This window comes from Pagrus pagrus (genome assembly GCF_965226575.1).
Source record: "Pagrus pagrus genome assembly, chromosome: 3".
Classification (NCBI taxonomy): domain Eukaryota; kingdom Metazoa; phylum Chordata; class Actinopteri; order Spariformes; family Sparidae; genus Pagrus; species Pagrus pagrus.
The window spans coordinates 13,393,643-13,419,299 of NC_140187.1; the positions used below are offsets into that span (position 1 = coordinate 13,393,643).

The 25,657-nt window shown below is 39.4% G+C and overlaps 3 protein-coding genes across 4 annotated transcripts in view; all 3 read left to right on the forward strand.

Moving 5' to 3' along the window:
• Positions 1-996: 996 nt before the first annotated feature.
• On the forward strand, positions 997-3,265 carry rpl29 (ribosomal protein L29). The gene is made up of 4 exons (XM_084348495.1): positions 997-1,083; positions 1,581-1,633; positions 1,848-1,912; positions 3,072-3,265. The coding sequence occupies exons 2-4, from the start codon at positions 1,597-1,599 to the stop codon at positions 3,180-3,182; spliced, it is 213 nt and encodes a 70-aa protein (XP_084204621.1). The 5' UTR covers positions 997-1,083; positions 1,581-1,596; the 3' UTR covers positions 3,183-3,265.
• Positions 3,266-5,295: 2,030 nt separating this feature from the next.
• iars1 (isoleucyl-tRNA synthetase 1) overlaps positions 5,296-25,657 on the forward strand; it is a 56,379-nt gene continuing 36,017 nt past the window's right edge. The window contains exons 1-13 of one of the 2 annotated variants that reach the window (XM_084349714.1): positions 5,296-5,349; positions 6,059-6,182; positions 7,310-7,466; positions 7,574-7,693; positions 8,139-8,221; positions 8,629-8,746; positions 8,870-9,017; positions 13,199-13,286; positions 14,374-14,434; positions 14,660-14,755; positions 17,486-17,608; positions 22,379-22,470; positions 24,170-24,268. In XM_084349714.1, coding sequence (XP_084205840.1) covers positions 6,064-6,182; positions 7,310-7,466; positions 7,574-7,693; positions 8,139-8,221; positions 8,629-8,746; positions 8,870-9,017; positions 13,199-13,286; positions 14,374-14,434; positions 14,660-14,755; positions 17,486-17,608; positions 22,379-22,470; positions 24,170-24,268 — 1,304 coding nt within the window. In that variant the 5' untranslated portion in view covers positions 5,296-5,349; positions 6,059-6,063. Of the gene's footprint in view, positions 5,350-5,371; positions 5,573-6,058; positions 6,183-7,309; positions 7,467-7,573; positions 7,694-8,138; positions 8,222-8,628; positions 8,747-8,869; positions 9,018-13,198; positions 13,287-14,373; positions 14,435-14,659; positions 14,756-17,485; positions 17,609-22,378; positions 22,471-24,169; positions 24,269-25,657 lie in introns of those variants that run through there. The other variant, XM_084349715.1, reaches the window with a different exon arrangement.
• LOC311254514 (vimentin) lies at positions 18,449-19,628 on the forward strand (the record flags this gene model as incomplete). The annotated part of the gene is made up of 1 exon (XM_084348316.1): positions 18,449-19,628. One exon carries the CDS (start codon positions 18,449-18,451, stop codon positions 19,583-19,585), a length of 1,137 nt encoding a protein of 378 aa, XP_084204442.1. The 3' UTR covers positions 19,586-19,628.

Sequence of the window (25,657 nt, forward strand, 5' to 3'; positions counted from 1 at the left end):
CAGCATTGCATTTTTGCACATCCGGCTCCCTCGTCTCAAAGTCTATGAGTTTTTTTAATAGGTTTTCCATTAAATGCCTGAGATAAGGTCTGTTGTTACCTCAGGCTTAAGATATTTACACGTTTTGTTCTACGACATAAAATACATCATTAAATGTCCCATAATTTAATTACAAAGCGCTTACGTGTCTTAGAAAAAGCGGTTGCTAACAAGTGGCTAAATGAGACTGAAGAAGTTGTCACGGACATTAAACGTCACCACGCCGAACACGGGGACTCATTTACACCCCAGTCCGTCTTTACAGGCCGACTTTAGTTACAAACTATTCTAACTTTAAGATTTATCAATGTGCAGAAAATGTGTATAGTAACTGTGCAGTAAGACATTTAGCGGTGGTGACGTTTAAACCATGCGACCACAGTGTAGTCTGTTTATAGCCTGACATTAGCTTTTTACCTCCAGCGATTTAATTTACGCTTTGAAAATCACAAAAAAGCGGTCTTCACCTGTGAAGATTATCTTGCTGAACAAAACGTGTGAGTTTCATAAACTTGTGTTCGCCACAGAGCTTACTTTCTGCGATATTTAAGAATCTAATTAAAAAATCTCATCTGCTTTTTCTTGAGGGAAGCAGGGCGATGCTAACTTCCAAGGTTAGCCTGCAAAAGTACATCATCCCTACAACACTGTATAGAAACAGCTAATACCCAAAAGATAAATATCATGTTTCAGTAAATTAACATAGTTACAGCTCAAAAGAAATGAAAACAGTCCAAAACAGAAAATTAATAAACATAATTTGGTTTTCCAATAAATGTGGAAGTCGTGTCACTTCTCCTTTTTCATAATGGAGACGAACACAACATGAATTTTGGGGTCCTGTCATGTGTTAAGCAGAGGGTGCCATCATGTGGCCACACTTGTGCTCTCTGCTGTCATATCGGACACCACCAGCAGGGGGCAGTGTTATAAACACACCGGCCTCTCTCCCCGCTCACTTCCTCTCTTGTCCCGACTCTTCTTCTTCTCCTCTGCCGGGTTCAACTTTCTTTCTCTTCCGGTTGTCGTCTGTTCGTGTGGCAGGTACCCACTTTTCCCACCTAGTCGGACTTTTAAAATCTTAATCAATCTGCGTGTATTTTACATCCCCGCACATAAACATCTACTGGTTTTGATTAATCACTCTACTGGGCTTATTTTCACAGCAATATGTTTTAAATATGATCCTCATTAAAAGGAGAAAGTTGCATTTGAGAAATGCTAACGCTGCCCCGAGTAGAGCATTAGCGTCACATCGGCTAGCAGCCATGGAGTTGTTCGTTTTACAATCATACACGATTCACTTCATTTGTCATTTATCATTGTGTATTTCTTTAGTCTGATAGGTACATTTAGATCGGGTTGAAGCTGCTTTTTGTTAATTATAAAATTGCCGTTTTAAGCATCTGTTTACATCTTACGAAGCTTCTGCGGCTGCTGGCTAGCGACAGACACACAAGCTAACATGCCAGTGAATGAAGCTAACAGCGATGCTAAATTAAAGTTGAAGTCTTATGCTGTCTAATTTGTCTTCTCTTCAGATTAACCAGCGTCGAAATGGCCAAGTCCAAGAACCACACAACTCACAACCAGTGTAAGTAGAACTGCAGTTAGCAATTAGTAACAGTTAAAGTTAAGCTCCTGTCTGTGGAGTAAACTTCTAAGCTATTGGTAAACTGTCAAGAACAGCTAAATATCAGGTGTCAATTGTGCAAGCTTGTTAATTAATGTATTCAGTATATTAAGGTGTGCTGTGCGGAACAGTTTAACTTACTTGTGCTAAATGTTGTTTCCTTCTGCCTGAACAGCTCGTAAAGCCCACAGGAATGGCATCAAGAAGCCCACGTCTCAACGCTACGAGTCACTGAAGGGGGTATGTATGCAGTTGCACTTGTGTGTTGATTGATGGTCTATCTGCATGCACAAAAAAAATTCTGGCTGCACAGGGAATCATACAGTCTATTTGGCGTACATGGTAGTTACATGGCAAAATCAATGTATACATGTAGGAATGTAATCAGATCTGATCTCTACTACAGTCTTCTATTTGGTCCCAGGGTTCTCATCTTATGCGTATACACTCCTCAAAATTAGTTGGTGATGTTGGGAATTTGACTTGACTGTTTATTCTGCAACATTTTTAAAATATGATTGGTCCCCAAAAATGGTAATGTGGATTCTTTCACTGTCTTTACGATTACGGAAACAGAGTTTTGGGATGTCCTCACCAGCTTTTGTCGTGAGGGAGACGATTGAATAAATATCAAGTCTTGCATTACATGTAGACTAGTGATGTAGAGCTGTTTCCTTGAGTTGAGTGATGTCTACCGGATTTGCAATACGATGATGTCCGCAGTGGCAATGGCATCGTCCAGGCGTTCGGACTGATCCTTTAGACTTGCATGATTTTGACTTGAAAGTTTTAAAGTATATAAAATGTCTCGCTACCAGGGCAGCTGGAAATTTGACAAGAGCCGGATGTCAAAAATTGTATAAGCGTCATTCGTCCTCCTGTTATTTGTTTATTGTTGTTGTGTGTGCTTTGGCTCAGTTTTAAGCCTAACCGGCTGGCTGGTTTATCAAGACTTTGTACAGTGCAGTTTTGCTCAACTGACCCTGCAACATTTTTGCAACAAGTACCAAATCATACGCATGCTGTCAAGATATTAAACGTTAAGTTGAAAGTAGGAAGCAGTTCTGATTTCAATCGACTGTGCTTTCAATTATAGGAAACTGATTTATTGTCATGTAAACTATCAATTACATACAGCAATGTCTGGGTAATTATACTAATGTTATTAATGTTGTTACTTTTGTACCTTGGCCTTCTGCCACACATTTTTGATTTGTATAAGCCAGGTACTAGTGAAGTAGTCCTGTTCCCATCTCGTGAATATCTAACTACTCGAACCCTTGTGTCTTTTTGCTCTACTGTACTGTTGCTTTCAAAGAATAGATCTTGGAATTGTGCACCACCTCCATACTTTGATCCAACCTGCTCACTTCATGTCTGTTTTCCGTCTTTGCTGCAGGTTGACCCTAAGTTCCTGAGGAACATGCGCTTTGCCAAGAAGCACAACAAGAAGGGCATGAAGGCAGTGCGGAAGGCGGCAGCAGCAGCAGCAGCAGCAGCTAAGCCGTGAAAAGCTGTCTTGCGGTCACCTCCATATCTGTCAGTTCTGTGTTTCTACCATCACAATAAAGCTATGCTTTGTTAACAAACCGATATCTGTGTTTTTCCTCTTATTGTACCTTCCTCAATATGATTGTAATGAATGAATCACTTTGTTGCCTGGTATTTCCTCCAAGTTGATGTTGACTGTCACAGTTCATCATTCATCTAAATCACTAATGGGAATGTGGATTACAGTATTAAGTTTCACAGGCTGCTGTGTGCCAAATGTCAAACTTGATGGAAAGAAAAAAAACGATTCAGTAAATTGAGAGTTGCCATTGTTTTGGGAAAGTGATGGACCTCGAACTGAAATCTTTATTCTAAAACTATCCTACTGGCCTAGGAGAGCGCTACGTTTCTCAAGCATCCACCTTTCTGTTATTACAGAAAAGACAAAGAGAAGATGGTCATGTAGGATTTAAATACATCATGGCAGAGCACAATATTAAATGAAAAAGGTGATATTTTGTTTTGTCTTTCAAAGAAACAATCTTCCCTGTAATATATGCATTACAATTAAAGACTAAGGAAGTGAGCACAGGTAAAGGTTTATTTCAATACTGCTGAAATAACATCCAGATTTAAGGCAAATGGTTGCAATGGTAACAAAGTAGATGAACAAACTCAAATGTAAAGGTTAACTTGTATAATTACGTACAAATCATAACATAAGATGAAAATAAACAATGAAGTAGGGGAGACAGATGGGTACACACTGTATATGGATCAATATAGATATCATTAGACTGGTAACCCTTTTGCATATAGCTTGATGAAATTGATCACATTCTCATTTGTGATCAATTATTATTTGATTATTATAGTAAACTATCTTTACGGTTAAGAGAGTAGGCAGATCATACCTGTCAACATCTGTAAACTTAGCAACAAGACAGTGAACAGGATATGTTTTATGTAAGATTTTGAAATGTACATCAAAAGCCAAGCTCTTCTCCTGTTTGTGTTCTCAAGCTTAGATCTCCAAAGAAACTCCTCTAGGATCACTTTTATTATTCCTTTGAAAAATCTGGCCAATATGCTTGTTACAATTTATATCTGTTAGTTCAAGACCGTCCAAAACATCAGTATAAGTTACAACATGTTATTCCAAGTAGAAAGGGGATGCAGGGGTTTTGTTGCTACATCTACGACCGGTCTGTTGAAGAAAATGGGGGGAGACGTCATCATTCATCTAAATGACTTCAAGAATCAAATCATTGTCAAATGCAGCAGGAAAAAAAGCAGCAATTGACTTTGGATTAAAGGAAAGGCAACAACTCAGCAGCAAGATGAAGACAGGAGGGTATGGACCTGAGGAGGGTGTACCTGGGATGCCAAGTGTCACCGTTGAGCCCTCTGGAGACATCATGGGCCTATCAATGAAATGTCAATGAAAGAGGGTCCCCACCTGATGAGCCTGATGATGAACCTACTCTTCTTTACACGTTAAATCCTAGTTGAAGTTAAATCCTATGAGCATTAATTCTCACCATACCTTAAATAGTTCCTCACAAGTTGAATCACTTAATTTGGAATAAGCCAAGTTAAATAATTAAATTCTCTGAGAGGAATTGGAAAATTGTGCACATAGCTGCTATGTCTTGTGTTTTTATGTTTTATACATATATATTCAAGAAAACGAAGCATGATGTCATCTGATTTTGTGTATATCTGTCTACTCTTGTAGATGTATGTCGTGTTTATATTACATCACCATGCTTGAATAAAAAATATCTTGACATAAGACAGCATATTGCCAGAATCATGAAAGACATAGCAGATGCGATTTATATATTTCTCATGTATGAAAGAATAAGGATTTGTTCCTGATGAGTCTGTCACAGCTGTTCCAGAGGAAGGCTTTGTGAGGTGAGAAATGATGGTCAAAAGACAGCTTCCAAGCTAAAAGGGCTTGCTGATGAAATTTTGATAATTTGATTAGTAAACTTTCAAAGGTAAGGAAAGACCTCCAATTTTGTTGAATATGTGATATGTAATGAAAAAACAAATTGAACTGGGGTTTTTACATTTTATTTTGATGTTACGCATCAACGTGCGTCATGTCGTCACTTCCACTCACGCTGATTTTCAACTTGCATCATTTCTTGTCTCTCTTGGCAGCCGGGGGCAGACATGTGAGTACATCCATTCAGACTCAGTAATCACAGTGTAAAGATTTGATCACAGTCACACTTCTCTGTATAGCTGCTGGTGTGTGTGAGCGTTTAAACGTCGCCTTGAACAAACTTTGTGGTCCGTTTAGCAACAGGCTAACTAACTGAAGCGCTCACCGGCTAGCTTAGCTCGCTAGCTAACAACAAGGAGGCGTCATTCTTGTCAAGTAACTGCTGTGGAAAAGTGAGTTTTGGGATGTTAAATGACAAGCTTGGACAACATTTGTGCAATTAGAAGCTCTACGTGGAAATGATACTTTAAATGGACTTGACTTTAGCGCTTAAATGTTTAAAGGGACTGCATGTTCTGTTGAGAAACTATCGACAAGTGACATGATTTGACAGGTTGGCTATTAATAAGATGCTAAAGTGGTCTGTGGAGGGTGGGACACATTCATAGAGGAAGACAACTTCCAATGCTTACTTCACTTTACATATAGTATTGAATGAAGCACTGTGGGTCAATGGATGTGTACTGAAAGTGAGATTTAATCAATCAAAGCTCAGTAGTTTGTATTAGGGACAATAATGGATATTTTAATGGCCCTAAGTGCGTAAAAATGAAACATATATCATGTGATCTTCGTGACATGTACACTGCGTTTTATTTACGTGTCTTCCTCCTCCACAAGTCTGTTGAGTCAATTTTTAATGGTCTGTTTGTTGGCAGACATCATGGTGGAACCGGTCTCTGAGTCCATCAACTTTCCCTCTGAGGAGGAGAAGATTCTGCAGCTGTGGCAAGAGAAGGGCTGCTTCCAGGAGTGCCTCAAACAGTCCAAGAACAGGCCCAAGTAAATGCAAATGTTATGTTTAAGATATTCCTATGACACACTGTTGAAGCACGAGATGAGGTGGACATTTTGCTACATTATCCTTTCATGCAAGACAGCTTAAATCAATGTGTCTGTGTATGTGTTTTGTGATAAAATACACAATTGGAAATTTTATAGACAGTTTAGTTTGAAACTTCAGCACTTTAACATGACTCCTTTCAGCCTACTTAAGAAAATGTTTTCTGATATTTTTTGGCAAGAAATTGATATGAATGCTTTTCAAAATGGTTTATAACAACAGTAACACAGTGATCTGATCTTTTAATGCTGGCTTTGGATTAATGATTGTCATTCCAGCTGTTGCACTGCCAAGTACAGAAGTGGCATTTCCTGACTAACCAGTTGTTGTGGGACGCCAATTATAAACTGTCATAGCCTGATCCTAGTCAGTATTAGTGCTTATCCATCCTGTGAAACATGTAGCATGAGAAAAAAAGACAATTTAATTAAGTTTAACGTGTTAATAGCGATGTTACCAAATAACATGTAACAAAAATAATCTAAAACTTTGTGTATATTCTCTTTATTGTACTGTATGTCTTACTTAGGTTGAAATTGTAGAATTTGTACATCAATTACCTTTTAATACCAAAGTTTTTCTTTTTTTGGCCAACAAAAGATTAACAAAGCAAACGTAAGTAGTAACTACAGTTACAAGCAGACCTTCATTAACTGACTTACAGATATTTATTAGGAGGTTTGATAAACAACGCTACCAAGTTATCCTTTCTGAAATGACCATAGAATCAACCCAACACCAGTAAGAGTGACAACAAAAAAAGAAACAGCCTAAACTTCATATGGTAAACACAAACAAACCACTGGCCAGATATCAGCACGCGGGTCAATGTGCAACCATTGTTACTATTTTTCTGCTTTTTCCACACTCACTGTTTGTTGGTCAGATGCTGTGAAGACACTTTTTTCCCTGCACGCAGCAACCATACATACACTCATTTAAGGTGTTTCCAGACTTAATAGTCATCTCATCTTGTCTTATACCCACCTATTTGTTCATTTATTTTATCAGTGAGGAAATACTGTCCAGACCTTTAAAAATATTTTACTGCCCATTTCCCAACCAGGTACACCTTCTACGATGGCCCTCCTTTTGCCACGGGTCTTCCGCATTATGGGCACATTCTAGCCGGGACCATCAAGGACATTGTTACTCGCTTTGCTCACCAGAGCGGCTTCCACGTGGACCGGCGATTTGGCTGGGACTGTCACGGCCTGCCTGTGGTAAGAATGTGTCACGAACACTGTTAAAATTTTACTGAAAGGTCTGTGTAGGTTTACAGAGTAATCTCTGGGTTATTTATTGGGTCTCATGCTCTGTGTTTTTGTAGGAGTATGAGATTGATAAGACTTTGGGGATCAAAGGGCCTGAAGACGTGGCCAAGATGGGCATCGCCGAGTACAACAAGCAGTGCAGAGGCATTGTCATGAGATACGCCAACGAGTGGGAGGTGAGCGAACCGCAGGAATAATAATAATATGTTTGTGTGAGAAAACTACAACCATACTTGTGGGACCAGTTTGTATTTTGTTTCATGCTGTCTGACTTAGAACAACATAGTTAACATGCTCTAAAACAATATATAGTGAGACAGCTTCATTAATGATTAATACATGTACAGTGCTCCAAAAATGTTTCACAGTTTCCCCTTCAAATGTGAATATTTTCTGGTTTCTTTTCTCCTTCATGACAGTGAACTGAATACCTTTGGTTTATGGACAAAACAAAATATCTTGGACTTTGGAAAACACTAATCAACATTTTTCATAATTTTCTGCCATTCTATAGACCTACCAACTGCTTGATAAATTGAGAGAAAAAAAATGCTAGATTTAATGCTAATTAAAGCTCTAATATTTTTTTGATTTACTGCAAGTCTCTTTTTTTATTCCTAGACTTCAGTGAGGCGAATGGGAAGGTGGATTGACTTCAAGAACGACTACAAGACTCTCTACCCATGGTTCATGGAGTCTGTCTGGTATGAATGTCATATTTATCATCTTACATACACAAGCTTTTGCTCAAAGATACATTTTTTACTTGTATATGAGGAATTCATTTTCGCTGCTATTTCATATACTTACAGCACTAAGCCATATTCATCAGAGATTTCTTGTGATTTAAAGTATCTACTCCACTTTATGATGTCTTCAACTTTAAATTGATTTTCATCCTGAGGGAAATTTGATTTGCAGCCAGGCTCTTAGGTCATTTAGGAGTAGAGAAGACAGATGACTAATGACAATCGACTTAAAATAAAACACTTAAATCTTTATAAAAAAATGTGATGCAAAGAAAGACTTAATCCATGTCTCGAGTCTGTCATCTCGTGTGCAGTGTGTCTCAACTTCCTTCTTAAAGTTTTTGTTGTCTTTATTGATTCAGGTGGGTGTTCAGTCAGCTGTATGACAAGGGTCTGGTTTACAGAGGTGTCAAAGTCATGCCGTTCTCCACTGCCTGCAACACCCCCCTGTCCAACTTTGAGTCCCACCAGAACTACAAGGTTGGCACAAGTCACAACCCTCTCACACCTCAGCTGGTCTAAAGCAGCAGTAGTCACAAAATCTGCTGTTTAGATGTAAATATCAAAAATGACTTAATCTCTTGTTTCATTTTTTTTCTCCAGGATGTTCAGGACCCATCTGTGATCGTCAACTTCCCATTGGTTGGGGATGAGGAAGTATCTTTGATCGCCTGGACGACCACACCCTGGACACTGCCAAGCAACCTGGCCCTCTGTGTGAACCCGGAGTTCTTGTATGTCAAAGTCAAAGGTAATAAAGCTTGACACAAGTGCTGTGTCCCAATTCCATACAACATAATGCACAATACTATATACAATATATAGGAGTCTTTGTAGTATAATTTTTGGGCTTAGTATACAAGAAATCAACATACTTAACCGCTTTAAACTAACACTAGATTTTATAATATTCCCACTATTGGATGTCAGTCGAGCTGTGACTTAACAGTGCTACTGCTAATTGATCTAAAACAGCAAAATGCTTTCAAACATTTGGTATAAAGAGGTGGGCGATCTGGGAAAGGAATAATATTACCATCTTTTTAATCACAGTCACGATTCACGATTCCAAATTCTGATCTTTTTTTTTCTCAATTTTTGCAATTCCCTGTAGCCAGTCTTGAAATATGATATTTCTACATTTGCACCATTAAAACACAATATGGCATTGACAATACTGTAGCCTTTTTTTGGCACAAGCTCCTCATCCCACTTGTTGCTACCTTTTAATTCACGTTGCATTGTTTACAAATCGTCACCCAAGAAAGAGCCATGTGGAGTGATTCGTCCCATCTGCATAGCCATCTAGATGACTACATCACTCTATTGGTTTGTTCACAAAGCACGGATCCACTCGTCAGTCGGGTTGTGTGAAGTTTGGAATCAGAAGTAAGAGGATTTAATACCACAACCTCTATGAAATGTAGAGATTAGATTGTGGGAGTGTTCCCATTCTCAATTAGTTTTATTTGTTTTCCCTTTGTGCAGCAAAACAACAGCAACCTCAACGATTGAGATTATATTTAAGAATGCATATCAGTGTTTTGAGAATATTTTTTTTATCTACATACTCGAGACCTGCTCAGATTTGGTATGCTTTGTGGAATTGAGCTTCTGAAAATCAGGGTTTGGTCACCCATGCCGGGATGTGCTGAGTGGGACTGCATGCTTCTCTGCAGAGCTTGTTGATCTGAAATGTTCTGTCCAAATAGAAGCTGGTCTCTGTGTTCTCAGTGTCTCCTGTGGTCAGGATACTTTGACATTATGGTCAAGAAACACCGTTATTTTGTTGTTAAGTCATTGTAGGGAAAGGAAGCAATATATGCTCGCATATCCTGCCCCTGTTTGTGTGGTGGAATACTTCACTTACCAGGATTGGTAGTTTTGTCGAACAGTGTTGTTTAAATTCTATAGCCTAAGGCCAAAGATGTCCGACCAAAAATCTTGTTTGCCTCCTGGGTTCAGTGTTCTGGACCACAGTATGAGCTGATGGGTGTTTTTATTCAGAAAGAACAAACAAGAACAAATTAACAGAGGAGGAGTGCTGTCTTGGCAATTTGCACCCAGAGGAGGGGATGTCTGAAGCATAACGTGTTAGTGGACTTTCTAGCCTTTGGCTATGTGTAAGCTGATGAAATAAGACAAGAGGCTCTCTGTGACTGGAACTTTGTTTTTATCTTCAACTAACCAGACGCTTCACACTCTCAAGCAGAACTTGATGCTAAGGCATAGCTGATGTTCACGTAGGCTCATTAAAAACATTATCTGTCCTCCAAGTGGATGTAGATTCACCCACGTTAAAATGGCCCTGCTGGAGGTTCTGTATTGGATTTGGTAATGCTTTCTAACAGATGTACTAAGAGATGTTTGTTTAATATTAAGTGATGACTTTTTAAAGATCCAAAATATATTTCTACATACGCTGCAGGACTCTGATAGGTAATTCAGGTGCTTTTTTGGTGCAACAGGTAAAAGTATGTATCAGTTAAGACAAATTTCTAGTTTTTAAATACACAAAACATTATACATCAACAAAATATGATTTCTAAAGATCAAAGAAAATTCAAGATATCATATTCCCTCTAATATTAAAAACGTTAATTGTGCTTCTCATCAAGTATTCATGCTTCAGGACCACACTGTTGTCACTCAGTTGCCAGTTTATTAGGTACACCGAGCTAAAAGTAATTCAGTCTGATGCAACAGCCCTGCAATAAATCCTGCCCTTATTAGGCCAATAATCATTTTTTGTTGAAGCTGTTATAGAGAGGTATTGATTCTACTTCATGGTCAATTTGTAAGCTGTAGCTTGTGGTGCTGCTGAACTACGCTGTATTACACTGAGAGTGTTTCTGTTTTTATTCCCCCCACTTTGAAACATTTTTTTTAAAAATTGTGTTTAGAGCTGCAGTGTTTGAGAGGCAAAACAAGACATTTGAAGATGTGAAGTCTGGCTGTGTGAAATCATTATAGGAATTTTTCCAGAGAATTGTTTGAAGCTATTTTCTACACATAAATATTAATCTATGAGTAAATAACTGGGGGCTTAATAAGATAAATAAATGAAAAAAACTTTAGTTGCAGCCGTAGTTTTATTTGACTACTAGTTTCAGCAAAGTGTGCTTAATAAACTGGCAACTGAGTGTATCATACAGCTCAAATAATTGATTAGCTGATTGACTGGAAAAAATGATGGATGACAATTTCAATTATCAATCTTTTTTTTTTGTGCTTAAATTGGTTTTACGAAAAACATTTGCATGTTTTACCTTCGCAAATATTAGCACCTGCTATGTTCTCAGTTTTACATCATTGAAATCTAGATGTCTTTGAGTTTTTATTAGCTTTTCAGATCAAGTAGTAAGAATAAGATAAGAGTAAGATCTCACTTTATGTTCCGAAAAACTTGAAATTCAGATATGAATAATTTCTTTGCTTACTGCATGCATATTTATCAACTATATATTTGCACCAGGAAACTGACAGATATGTGGACATGTTTTTCATACCTTTTTTGTTTTTAAAGCAGACATTTTGACTAGCCGAGGTAGAAAAAAGCACAGTGTTGATAACAGTGGCTCTGATCTATTCAGAGTCCCAGTAAATCATGTGATGATTGGACACTACTAAGCTTATGCAAATAGAATTATTGATTTTATTATTAACCCTTGTGCTTTTCCTAATGTGACATGTCAAAATGCCTTTTTAAAAAGGCCTGTGACTGTAGCTTACCACAGTTTTATTCATGTGCATGTGTGTCAGGTGCGTTTGTCGGTAGTTCAGACCTGAGAATGTGGATGAACCTCAAATCAGGTCGCTTAAAAAAGTGTTGTCCTTGTTCAAATATATATAAAAAGATACTCCAGAGAGGTGGCGAGTGTTTTTCTGTCACCCTCCTGCTGTAGTTTTTTGGTTCCCTGTGAGAGAAACTGGTGGGTTTTTAAAAGGATGACCTAGATTTATACCTGTCTGTCATAGCCCCGTTGACCCTGCAGGGGGCACTGTTGAAGCACAGTCTGTCATGCTGACTGCACCGCCTGTGCTGTGCTGCATGGGAGACCGCCTTGGAATACCAATGAATTTCTTTTTTTTTTTTTTTTCTTCTTTTTTTTTGTACCGGCTCAGTCTCTCTTCTTATCTCCCGTCCTCTCTCTCACTTCATCTTCATCCAAATTTTTGTTCCCCCTCGTTTTCTTATCGCTCCCTTTGCTTCCACATCCACCTGTTTTTGTCCTTCGTTGTTCTTATTTTCTGACGGTCTGTCTCATTTTTTGTCCGTCTCCCTCCCTTGCTGCTGCCTTTGTCGCTGTTTGAGTTGAGGGCTGTCAGTAGCAGCAGCAGCAGCAGGTCTGAGCTGTGCAGTCATTTGTCACACCACTGAGGGAGAAGAAACATCTTTTATTGATGCAGCCCCCTTCTCTCTCTCTCCCTCTCTTTCTTGTGTCTCACCGTTTCAGACCATTTGGTTTCTGCCCTCTTTACAACTGTTGTCCCTGCTGTTCTCATCCTCGCCTTTTCCTAAATTCCCCATTTGGCCAGTTTTCCAGGAGGGTTCACGTTCCCAAAATGTCAGGCAGTCATCCTACACGAGGCGGAAACTTTTCAGTGAGCACAGTTGCTGGTTGAATGGTTGTAGCCACATGTTGGGGTCCTCACCTGACCTTGACTTTGTGGCTGACTGTTACTATGACGCAGGATAAGTAATCCACTGAGTGTGAGATTCTGGGCCGATACCGATGTTTGAACACATTTTTCATCATCATTTCGGTTATTTTAAAATCTGCTTCCATGTAACAGCAGTACATGATTTATATAGGGATCCTTGGGTTAATGATAGGTCTAGATTTATTCCATTAACACAAGGCTGATAGCAAAGTGTTAAAACCCTTGGTCAACAGTACACTCACAAGTGTTTCTCTGTCCATCTGTCAGATAACACCACACACAAGACCTACATCATGATGGAGGCCAGGCTGGGAGCTCTGTTTAAGTCTGAGAGCGAGTACACTCTCCTGGACAAGTAAGTACACAGGACCCCAAAAAATACATCAAGCGTGCAACACTATAAAGACACAAGGAATGACATTTTGTGTTATTCATTTTTGTGTTGTTACTTTCATATGCTAATATGTTTTGTTTTAAAAAAAAAAAAAAGGTAAGATGTAGTCTACAGCTCTTTATCTGCACAGCTTTGTGTTGCGCGTTTTTTCTAAACCACGCCCACTTTTGAATGATCCAATCAGATTTTAAGGATTTTATTTGAATCACTCTTATAAGTAAACCCTGACCACTAAGGATGCATGACATGGGTTATTTTTCAGCCAATACCAGTAACCAATAAATACCTGCTTCTCCTGTTCGAGACCGATAAGTAAACCGATAATTTCACATTTTTGATTGTAAAAAGAAATTTATAACCCCTGATTTATGTTTCCATATTCCGTATTCACACGTATTGCAATTGTGTAATCTTCCTTTTAAAACGTATAAAATACGTCCACAACGTGCTTGTATTGTGTAGATGCTGCGCTTGTTAGGTCATTGAATACAATTGGGCTCCATATTCAACTACATTTATTAACTATAGTTTAACAGATGCCACCAAAAATATACATTTCTCAGTATCTATCGGGTCGATATATATATATAGTGCATCCCTACTGACGACATATTCTGGTAGATTCGACTGACATTACGGTAGCTTAGGACACTCTACCTTCTGTTTCACTGTAATTTGAAATACCTCAGCCTGTAAGTGTAAACTACAGCAGTCTTTTGCTGAGCTGCAGGGGAATTAATTTCTCCAAAATGACATGAACGTATTCAACAACACAGTGCAGTCCTATTTCATTACTGTCAGATCTTAAGAGCAACCATACGCAGGGTACACAGAACTGATTTTCAGCTCTCTGTATATGCTAATTGTCATAGAAGCTAATATGGCAGACCCTTGTAATAGTGTTGTAAGTGTTAATGTAGTTACTGTTTTTGTACTAGGTGCTTACTCCCTCATGATTGTGGAGCAAAGGGAGGTGCAGAATAGAGGCATAAAGGGAAGGTGAATTACAGTTATTGAAACAAGGACTTTGTGTTTTATGTGTTTTTAGATTTCCTGGCAAGACGCTGAAAGGGAAGAAATACAAGCCCCTTTTCCAGTACTTTGCAGAGGTTTGTAGACTCTGTGTTCCCATTAATGTTGCTGTTTGGCTGCTTTATGTATTGTTTGTCACAAAACTCACCTTAATTACCTGTCTGACCACGTATTGGCATCTCAGTTTATGTACTCTAAATCTTTCTTTTAATCTCTCTCCTACTGTCCTTGGCTCTATTTATTTTGCTTCCTCACCGCTCGCCCACCTTCATCTAATTCACCCCGTTCTCGTTTCACTTCAGTGTGGGGAGAAAGGAGCCTTCCAGGTGGTGACTGATAACTACGTCAGGGAGGAAGAGGGTACAGGAGTGGTCCACCAGGCGCCTTACTTTGGAGCTGTGAGTGAGACGTTTTCTTATATTTTTTTCTTCGCCTGGATTGTAACCAAAACCTTTTTTTCCATTGTGTGCTTTACTGCTCTTATTAATTCTCCCATTTGAGAAGCACAGACTAGGAAATGTTTTGCATTTTAACTTGATGAATTACTCAGTAGTGGTCAATAATCAGTTAATCAACTAATTGTTTCAGCACCACTACTGGGGCACACGTTTATAATATTATGATAGGAAACTGCAGGTGTATTCAAGTACTGATGAAGAAAAGACCAACAGAGTTTAAAATATAAATCTAGCTTTAAATTGTAGAATTGCTCAGATGAAGTGTACTGTTGTGGCTGAGAGCATGAACAGACATTTGCTCGTTTGTCCTGCGTGCAGCCCTGATCCTGCTCCCTTCTGTCACTGTCAAGCTCACTAAGCCCTCCTCCTTTTAATTATAATGTACTTCACTTCCTTGAGTGATTTGGAAGAGAGGTACGCCTAAGTAAACCTAAGATGTTTTTCATCAAGATCCATGCAACATTCTCTATTCAAAACAAGGATGTAGAAAAACACCCTATCCTGCAATGTTAAGGAAAGTGAGAAAAAAATTCCTGGATCTGTCTCTTTATCCGGATCTTCTGGGCTGTAACCTATCCTCCATCCAAGTTTCCTGGAAATCCTTGTAGTAGTTTTTTTGTGTAATCCTGCTGACAAACCAACCATCAAACAAAGAAACTGAGACGGGTGAAAACACAACCTCGTTGGCAGAGGTAACATTGCTTCCAGTAGGCTAGGCTTGATTGTCCTGTGCTGCAGATACTCGTATGGATGAAACCCATGAAGTAAAACAAGATATCTTTTGTTGAGTTTAATTCTGGATTGTTTCCCTGCCATCCTTCGGTAAAAAACCAGCGTCCATAATTGCCTTGACAAATAAATGATGTTGTATTTCTGAATTTGCAGAAGGGTTTTTATTCTTGTTTCCATCACTTGTGTTTTCTCCAGTTGGATTGCTTTGAGTGCCTTAAGCAAGTGTAGCTCCTGTATGTGTGTATGCGTGGGCTTTACACATGCAGGCATTGGTTTATATGTCACTTTACAAGAGAATGTAGTGCTTACCCTCCCCCGTGAACAAGGTTTTTATTAATCATAGATACATTTGTTGGTTGAAATCTTGAGCTGAAGAAGTGAACCACATTTTATCAAGACGAATCGGGGCCCACTTGAGAACTATGACCCTGTTTGGTAAAACCATTTAATTAAGAATCTTGCACTTTCCTCCATGTTGTTATCTTATCTTTGTATTCTTCTAATAAATGTAGAATAGTGTGGACTCGCCGCTTAATGAAGAGTACTTAATGAAACACCTGTGTGTATTTAATTAATATTTTAAGGCTACAGTATCAATGTATTCCTACAGTGTAGAGGCCAATGTTACATTGCTATCAAAGATATTGGGTCATTGCTAATAGGTAAAATGTCCTTGTCAAGGGCAGATGGATGTCCCTGTGGCTGTGGCCAGCTGTGGACACACTCAGTCTCTGCTTGTTTTTCTGGAGCTCAGTCCCTGTGAGGCTGTGAACGAAACCTTTCTCACCACAATTTACATTTTTTATTCGTTCGAATTTGTTTTTAACTGGGATGAGTTTTGTTAACTAGTGACCACATTCACTTTGAGATTAAAAATCTGAAACACAAATATGTGCTCTAAAGATAAACGGTGAGGTCAAACGCATTGCAGAACAACATTTTTCAAGCTTTATGTTGTTATGACTAGATGTGAATGACCGTGTGAGCCATCCATCTTGGATCTTGACAGGGTGTTTGAATACAGAATACATTACAACTGGACAGTACGCAGCTCTTTCATGCATAGCTGTCACATACCAGAAGTGCTTATTTCAACACTGCAAAAAGTATCCAGCTCAACAAGGAATTTAATATGGAGTCATAACGTATCCTTGAACTATTCAAACTGGCTGAATCACTGGGTCAAACTGGGTTTGATAATTACCTATTTTCACATACAGTTTGGTCTGTTTGGATAAAATTACTGAAACAATTGAAATAAATGTGTCACTGTATCAATATATTATCAAAATAAAGTGATTAAATTAATGGTAAACACATTTTCAAATGTGTTATAGGCTACCGTACATCACTTTGTTATAATGAGGGCTGCAAATAAAAATTAATTTCATTACTGATTAAACTGATTTCAACAGTCCCAGACCTTATTTTTTTGCACTGAAATCCATTAAAACATGGACTTAAGCGTTTGGTATTGGAGAACTGAATTCAGTTCTTGCCATTTAATTTTCTGTAAGTCAACTAATTGGTTTATCAACTATAGCTGCCACGATTAGTTGATTAATTGATTACTCAATCAAATGACAATTAATTACCAACTACTTTGATAATCAGTTAATCGCTTTAGTCATTTTTCTGTCAAAAATGTCAAACCTTTGCTTGTTCAACTTCTTAAATGTGAGGATTTGCTGCTTTCCTTTGTCATTTATGACGGTAAATTAATAGTCTTTGGGTTTTGGACTGTTGTTGGACAAAAGAACTTGACGTCACAAATAAATCAATAATAAAAATAATCTTTTGGTTGCAACCCTATAATCGACTTACCATTGCATCAAGTTAAACTGTGTGTAATTTTGCAGTCAGTTACATTGGGAAGGAATATAGAAAACACATTCACTCACTAAAACCCTTTTAAACTGTATATTATTCTCTCCGTAGGATGATCACAGGGTGTGCACAGAATTCAACATCATCCAGAGGGACCAGGCTCCTATCTGCCCTGTGGACGCCTCGGGCTGCTTCACTTCAGAGGTCACTGACTTCGCGGGACAGTATGTCAAAGTGAGTGACACATCAGACATTTACATGTAGATTAGGTTAGCAGACATTTCAGACATTCTACCCTGGTGAGAGCCACTGGCATGACACACAGGATAAATAGCAGGTTCGTTTCCATTGTTTGTATCTGGAAAATACATCTGTATGTATTGAATTGTTCTTGTTTTTTTATTCTGGACAGTTGTGTTGAAATGTTATCTATCTTCTTGGTCTTACCACTATTACCAATGAAAATGGAAACTGGTGATACTTTTATTCTGCACATTTTTACAAGCAGTGTAGATTATTTAAAAAAAATTATTTGTCAGCATAAAAATGTTATCAATATGACCTTTGAATTACTCTAGTTTGATGGCTTGTTCATTGATGTGGGAGTTCAGGGACCCACGTCAGAGCAGTTTCACAAAGTTGTGATGAAAAACCTGCTGGCCAAAGCATATTGTCACTGTTTACCAGTGTACCGGGTGCCCTCTTCTTGCCTGTCACACCCAACTTCATTACCATCATAAGTGGATAGTGAGTGAAAATAACAGTCATACATGATCTGATCACTATTTCACATCCTGGCGCAAAGGCCAGGGAGTGGACTTGACCTGCCTGGCCACTAGCAGTACAGCGTTAGCTAATAAAGAGCATGCAGCAACAGTTCACTCAAAGTCTGTCATAGTCCACTTTTGAAATATGTTAAAACCAAGCGTGAGTTTCAAGACTGTCCGAGACATTCTTTATTGCCATATAAAACCTCAGAGGTGATCTGAGGGAGCGTCAGTCGTGACACAAGAGAGGCTGAGAGAGCAGCTGTTCCTCTGTTAACTGCAATACAAACCCAGTATTTTAAACAATATGAGAGCTGCGTCTTACACCCAGAAGAGCCTGCAGGTCAGCGGCTCCAGCGGCAGAGTAAGGGTTCAGAGCCCATCGCCTTCCCGGTGTCGTGGAACCTCATATGACAGCCGTGGACGCTCGGGCTATCGTGGCACTGCCGTTGAGGTGGGCACAGAGATACACCAGCAACATGCCAACGAGAAAGAGGAGATGCAGGAACTCAATGTCAAGTTTGCAGGATACATCGAGAAGGTCCAGGCGCTAGAGCAGAGGAATGCTGCTCTCCAAGGTCAGCTTGATGCCCTGCACGGTCGCTACAAGGGAGGCCCCGCAGGCATCGGAGAAGAATATGAGCTCAAGTTTAAGGAGGTGCGGGACCTGATTGAGACCCTGACTAATGAGAAAGGAGCAGCTGATATTGAACGAGGCTACATTGAAGAGGAGGTTGAAGTGTGGAAACTAAAGCTGGAGGAGGAGCTGGCCCTTAAAGAAGAGGCAGAGATGATCCTGACGGAGTTTCGCCAGGATGTTGACAATGCCACACTGCAGAAGGCTGAGCTGGAGAAGCGTATAGAGCAACTGGTGGCCGAGATAGAGTTCCTCAAGAAGCTGCATGATGAAGAGGTTGCTGACCTCATGAAGCAGATTGAGGACGCAAAGATTTCTTCAGAGCTGGATGGTGATCGGCCTGACCTGGCTGCTTATCTGCGCAACATGCGTGTAGAGATAGAAGCTGTCGCTGCCCGCAACGTCCAGGAGGCTGAGAAGTGGTACAAGGGCAAGTTTGACACCCTCAAGCAGCACGCTGGCAAAAATGAGGAGCAAATGAAGACCATGAAAGACGAGATCACGACCTTCCACAACCAAGTGACAGACCTCCAGAACCAGATTGACGGGCTGAGGGCTCGCAACGCAGCCCTGGAGCAGCAGCTGGAGGACATGGAGATGTCCCACATGGATAAGGTGGGGACCTTCGAGGGTGTCATTGCTCAGTTGGAGGCCCAGCTCTGCGAAACCAAACTGGAGATGACCAAGTATCTCCAAGACTACCAGGAACTGCTGCACATTAAGCTCAAGCTGGATGCGGAGATCGCCACCTACAGGAAGCTGCTGGAAGGAGAGGAGAGCAGGCTTGGAATTGCTAAAGAGCTCTAAATGTGTCAGAGATGAGAGGAGCCGCAAGTCTAAAGCAGCCACAGAAGACCAGCAGAGAGATCAGCTCATTCTTGTTAAAAGACTTCCCTATCTTACCCATTTTCCCTATTTTATCCTCCTTACCTTAAGGGCTGAGTATTGTTTGAAATGTTTCATTACCAGAAGAGATTTGACAGCTGAGTTTGTAAAGCAGTACAAAGGACAATAATATCAAATTTTGAATACATGTTTTTTGGCAATAACTTGAAAAACTGAAGGAGACTCTGACCTTTTAGAGATGCTGGCGCGCAGACGTACATTAAGACTTCTCTTAGAGGCTTTACCAAATTTGTCAAAGTACCTTAGCTAAAAATAAGTAAACAAATTACATATCTGACCAAAAATTTGATGCCAGCTTTCTGTACTTGAAAGTACAAGGGGTACTTTGGGCTACAGAAACATTTCACTCAGTACCCAAGAAGTATTGTGGTTTAATACCCAGCCCTATTTCCCCCATTACTTACCTTGCCACACCCTGACCCCCTTATCCTTATGCCTGCCTGCTTCCCAATTCTTCCCAGTCTTTCTTAAAATGTTCTGCCATTATTTCAAAGCATCTAACCAACTCTGTCACCTCCAATTCTTGATTTATGGCAGCCCTCAGGTCTCCTCTTCATACCCTTTTCCTTTACTCCTTTTCCTAGTGCCAAATCCTCCTTCCCTTTTTTCCTGCTAAATCAACCCCGCTCTGAGACCTCTCTTGCCATTTCTGTCACTCCCCTTTGCTACATCTGCTCACTTTTTGCCATCACTGCTTCTTGAAACCTTTGGATCCCACCTCCTTCAGAGGAAAACACTTGAGTGCTGCTGTGATGTGTCACATCTCAATGCAAACGAAGCAGAAAAAACAAAATCATTAGTGTTATTACTGGTCTTTACAATGCCCCCTGATTGTTCCATATGTTCTATTGACCACTTACACTAATGTTGACCTGTTAATTAATAAAGATTGAAGTGAGTGCATACAACATAATGCATTGATCTTTCTTCCTTTCTCCAGTGAGGTGCCTTTTTTACTCTTCAATGTATTTTCTTAATGTCTACTTTTTCTATCCATCTCTTTACCTTTTCCAAACCCTCATTTTAACCTACAGAACAGGAAATGTGCTGAAAAGCATTTCTTACGCAGTCGAGCCCAGTAAATTATAGTTAAGTATTTAACTACATACTTCATCTTGTACGGAAATTCAAAGTGTGCCACTGAGGAATAAAATGGCTGCCTTTGGTTGTTGTTTTTCACAGCAGGCAGGCTCAGTCTGGTAGTTCAAATCATTATACAAAAGAAAAATGAATGAAGAAAAAAAAAGAGACGTTTTGGAGCTGGTAGCTCTGCTGATTATTTATGCTTCGTGACGAAGAGATTCTAAGAGTCACAAAAATGTGTTGGTAATCTAGTAACATATCTAGTCACTCTTGTTTATACACAATTGGCCAGCTGGTGAAATGGATTTATTCACATCCTCAGTGGGTTGCAGGCGGAGATCCAATGAGCCTCCACATCACAGGTGTACTTTCATGTTTTAATGAGCCCAGGTCAGGGCATAACAAAATTTACTCCTGACTGAGAAAGTTTAAAAGCCCTCTCTTCTACAAAGAGGTCACGACCAACAGACTGGCAAACACCTCACTGAAAAGTCATATTTATGAGCGTGCTGTGAATTGCACTGCGAGCTTGGTTAGAGAGGAGGTGAAATAGTGTGTGATGAGGCACAGGGCTGATTGCATATTAGATTGTTTGTCATAAACGGTGAGCTGGATGACAAAACAGACAATTTCTCCCTACCTCTATGGTGATATTTATCATAGCCGTATGAGCAGACCGTAGCCTTGGCTCTGAGTTTACCTTGAGTTTTCTAAAAGTGAAGCACAAAGCTGTTGTGTGTTCAAGGATCCAGAGCTTTTCAACCTCAAGGAGAAAATTCAAATTAAAAGACAAGACAGCCTAGTGATAGAGGAAAGGTAAGATAAATGATTTGCCTTATATGTCGCCATAGCTGGAGAAACACACTGCCAGTGACGCACAGGAGTGTTATCATATTAAATGAGAAATAAATAAATAAAGAAAAGAAAATGGCCATTTGCCAGGAAAACATGTTATTCTAGGTTGCTGTTGTAGCATATGTACAGGTGATCAACTGGTCTGTACTGGAAAACATAATATAATGTGATAGATAGATAGCAATGTAACAAAAAACAATATAATCCAGCTGAAAACTATAGTAATAAATTCAGCTATAGCTGAGCACACTACTGCACATTATGAATACACAATATTGTCTTGATCTGGTGACTTTTACATTATAATATGTGGCAGCCAAATGTTTAAGTTAACTAAATTACCTTAAAAATGTTAAAATCTCTTCATTTCTCAGATGCGCAAAATCCAGACATTTTTTTCCACTGCAGTGTTAAATACTGCTGACATTTTATGACAAAATTTGTAATAAATATGATATTAATATGTCGTGCTTGTCTTGTAGTGGTCAAAGGAGTGGCTGTAAATACTCTTCCTCTTTACCCCACAGGACTTTCACAGAATAGCAGCTAACAAAGCTCCACTAATTCAGTGACAAATATGTTTCACGTTCTGTGGAGAGGCCGTGGCCAAACTCGGCACGGTAAAACTGGCATTGGAAGTGCGAATCAGCCCGGCTCGATTTGACACACTGTCCTCTGTCTTTTCAGCTTGGTATGAAGTCGCTCTTTAAAGCTTAGTTTATAAATTGTGTCCACTGTTTTGGTTTTCTCTTATAGGATGCTGACAAGAATATCATCAAGTGGCTGAAGGAGAAGGGTCGCCTCGTCAATGCGAGCAGTTTCAAACATAGTTACCCCTTCTGCTGGAGGTGAGACATCTGCAGAATTCAAACTATAAAACTAATGTTTCCTCTGTGTCATGTTGAAGGGGCTCCTTCCAACTCACTTAAATTAACAGCTTCTCTTTGAGTCTTCCACCGTGGCCTCTTAAAACAACTGTTCTAAAATAGCCACACCTGATGAATTACGCTTTAGACTTCAACACAGGTAGCCTTATTTAGTGGTAGACGACATATTGTACAGTTCAGCGTTCAGTACAGCGCGTGCCTGTGCCTCCCTCAGGAGCATCAGTGCAGGACGTTAATATAGGTTTTGTGGTCTCCGCACAGAATCAATTCATAAAGCCAATGCCACTGAGGTGACACACATGTAACCTCTCAAGGACCCATATTATCACATCATAGCTAACACACACACACATACACAATCTAATTTTTGAGCAGACTAAATCACTCTCTCGCTTGGAGCAGCTGCAGGCTGACCTGAGCAGGATTAATTAACCCAGTAAATATGCAGTGATGTGCTCTCTGAGCCACAAGGAGACACAGGCTCAGAGAGATGAAACAGTTGTGTTATTAACCACTCAGTACCTGTAAGGTTGAACTCAGTCATGGCGGAGGGAGCTACACTTGAGACAAAACTTGAAAAGAAAACCACAAATTGGTGGTAGGGATAACGGTAGTGGAACACTGTTAGAATATATTAGGTAGCAAGGATTCAAGCAAGTTAATAGAATTAGGATGGTAAAAACTGAGATCGATATTTTCACCACATGTACGTTCAGAACACATTTGTCAATTGAATTTACCTTGGCTCATATTTTCCAGCTTTTTCTCAAGATGGAGTCCACAGCCATGCTAACGGCTCCATGAGGTTGTACATTGGAACAGAGGAGCTTTGAGCTAAATGTTTATGTTAACATGTTCACAATAATGTTAACATGAAGATATTTTAAAGATATAAAGCCTATACGTTGTTCATCGACTTAGTTTACTGTGTTAGCATGCAAAAATGTCCTAATTAGCGCTAAACCCAGCTGAAGTAGTATTGCGACTAATGGGAATATCATTATTTTTGCAGATATTTGGTAATAAAATATAATTAAATATATGATATATTAGATTATGACCTGATGTTGGAACTGATGACAACATCTGTGCAAAGTTTCATGGCAAACTTTTGAACAGTTGTTGAGATATTTGAGTCTGAACCAAAGTGGTGGACGGACCAAACGAATGATATTTCCATTCCAACAGCCGTGCTATTGTGGTTAAAGAGCACTGCCACCAATTGATCCTTCTCCTGGCAGACATTTTGACTTGTCAAGGCAGGAAAGGCACAGATGTAATAAATAACATTAAAGATGGCTGCATTCCATTTAGACGAGCCAGTTCAATGGCTCTGGTGAGCCGACATGCTCAGTCATTGACATAAATGCTGTTATTTACACCTGCCGTGAAAAAGGTCTATTATTGACTGTACCAGCCCTGTTTCTAAAGGGAATTAAGTGATCAATATAGCAGACCAACAGCAGGACAGAATCTAACAATATATAACACACAATATGAAGAATTAATGAAAATAACAATCCTTAGTTCCAACCTGAAAATGAATGGCTTGCTTCCTCGGTTTGTTTTAAAAATGCATTTTTCATCAATGCTTTGGAAACTTTTTTGAGTCCATATGTTGCAGCCTTATGTTTTATGTAACGTGTTTATGCCCTTTTAGGTCCGACACGCCTCTGATCTACAAAGCGGTCCCCAGCTGGTTTGTCCGAGTGGAGCACATGGTGGAGAAACTACTGGACAACAACGACCAATGCTACTGGTAAGCTGTCTTCTGAAACAACTGATAACTAGCTTGGGGCTCGGTGACAGTGGACTGGCAGCTATGAGTGTCCTGGTCTAAAAAACTTCCAGACAGTCCCAAAACAATTACAGCTGAAATTCTGCACGACCTCATCAAGTTGTTTGTCGCAGTCATGGGCCTGTACCTGCAGGACAACTGCCTGTATTTATCACTGGGCAGAGGAATTTGCCATGTGAAGCTGTTGCAGGGTTTTTCTTTATTTTTCATGAAATGCGGTTAAAATCCTCTTCAAGGCATTTTATTACGACACACAGGGGACTGATGTTTTGTGGAAAACATTAGCATGATGCTAATTGTAATGGCAGAACGTGGAGGAAAAGTAAGCGTCAGCACGATGGCTTTGCTAAGTGGTATTACCCCTGGTGCTCCCAATGCTCTTTTCTGAGCCACAGTAGCTGCCTCTGGTAATGGGACTGTCAAACTGAGATGAATGAGTAGCTGCGAGGAAGGTGAAGACGCACAGACACACATGTACACAGACCGGCACAAACACACACACACACACACACACACACACACACACTACTTTAAAGACTGCATTCCTTATCTGAGGGGTACTGGTGTTGCATGTAATACAGGATAATGTATGTTTAAGTCATTCACAGTATGTGGGGGTGTGTTTTGCACTATTTTAAGTAGAATGGGGCTACCGCTAATGATGATCTTTATTATTTATTTATTTGTCAATTTATGAAATAATCACTTGGTCTATAAATTATCAGAAAATACACGAATATATACATTTTGCTATTACAAATATTTTAGAAAAACATCAAATATTCACATTTGTGAAGTTTGAACAACTGAACTTTTGTTTTTTGTTTTTTTTAAAACAAAAAGTGTACTTGATTGTCGTTACTTAATCGTTTCAGCTCTAGAGTTGAATGCAAATAGATGTAGGAAATTTGAAGACATAATAAAACAATTATGTTGACTGTATACAAAGAATTACAGTGAGTTCATTATAATTTTAATGATAAGTTTAGCTGTTATACTTGCATGTCTGCACACACATTTCCTGCCTGTGTCTGTGGGGCTGCACAATGAGGGTAATGCTCTTATACAGCTTTCTAATTAAGCTTATTCTCCGACCTTAATTATTTGATTTTGTTAAAAGATTTTTTTTTCCTTTTTGATTAGACTCCACTTTCATACTTGAGTTCTAGTCTCTGGAAGATTGTCTGTCTGCCAGTGAGGGCTGCCAGCTCATCAGCATCTTGAAAAAAAAAAAGTGAACTCCTCGCAGAGTTCAGTACCTCTATATGAAGTTGGTGTTCACTGATGAGAGACTTAAAAGAATCCTTCAGAAAGGAAAGTGCAGGTTACCATATTCTCAAAGTGATTTGT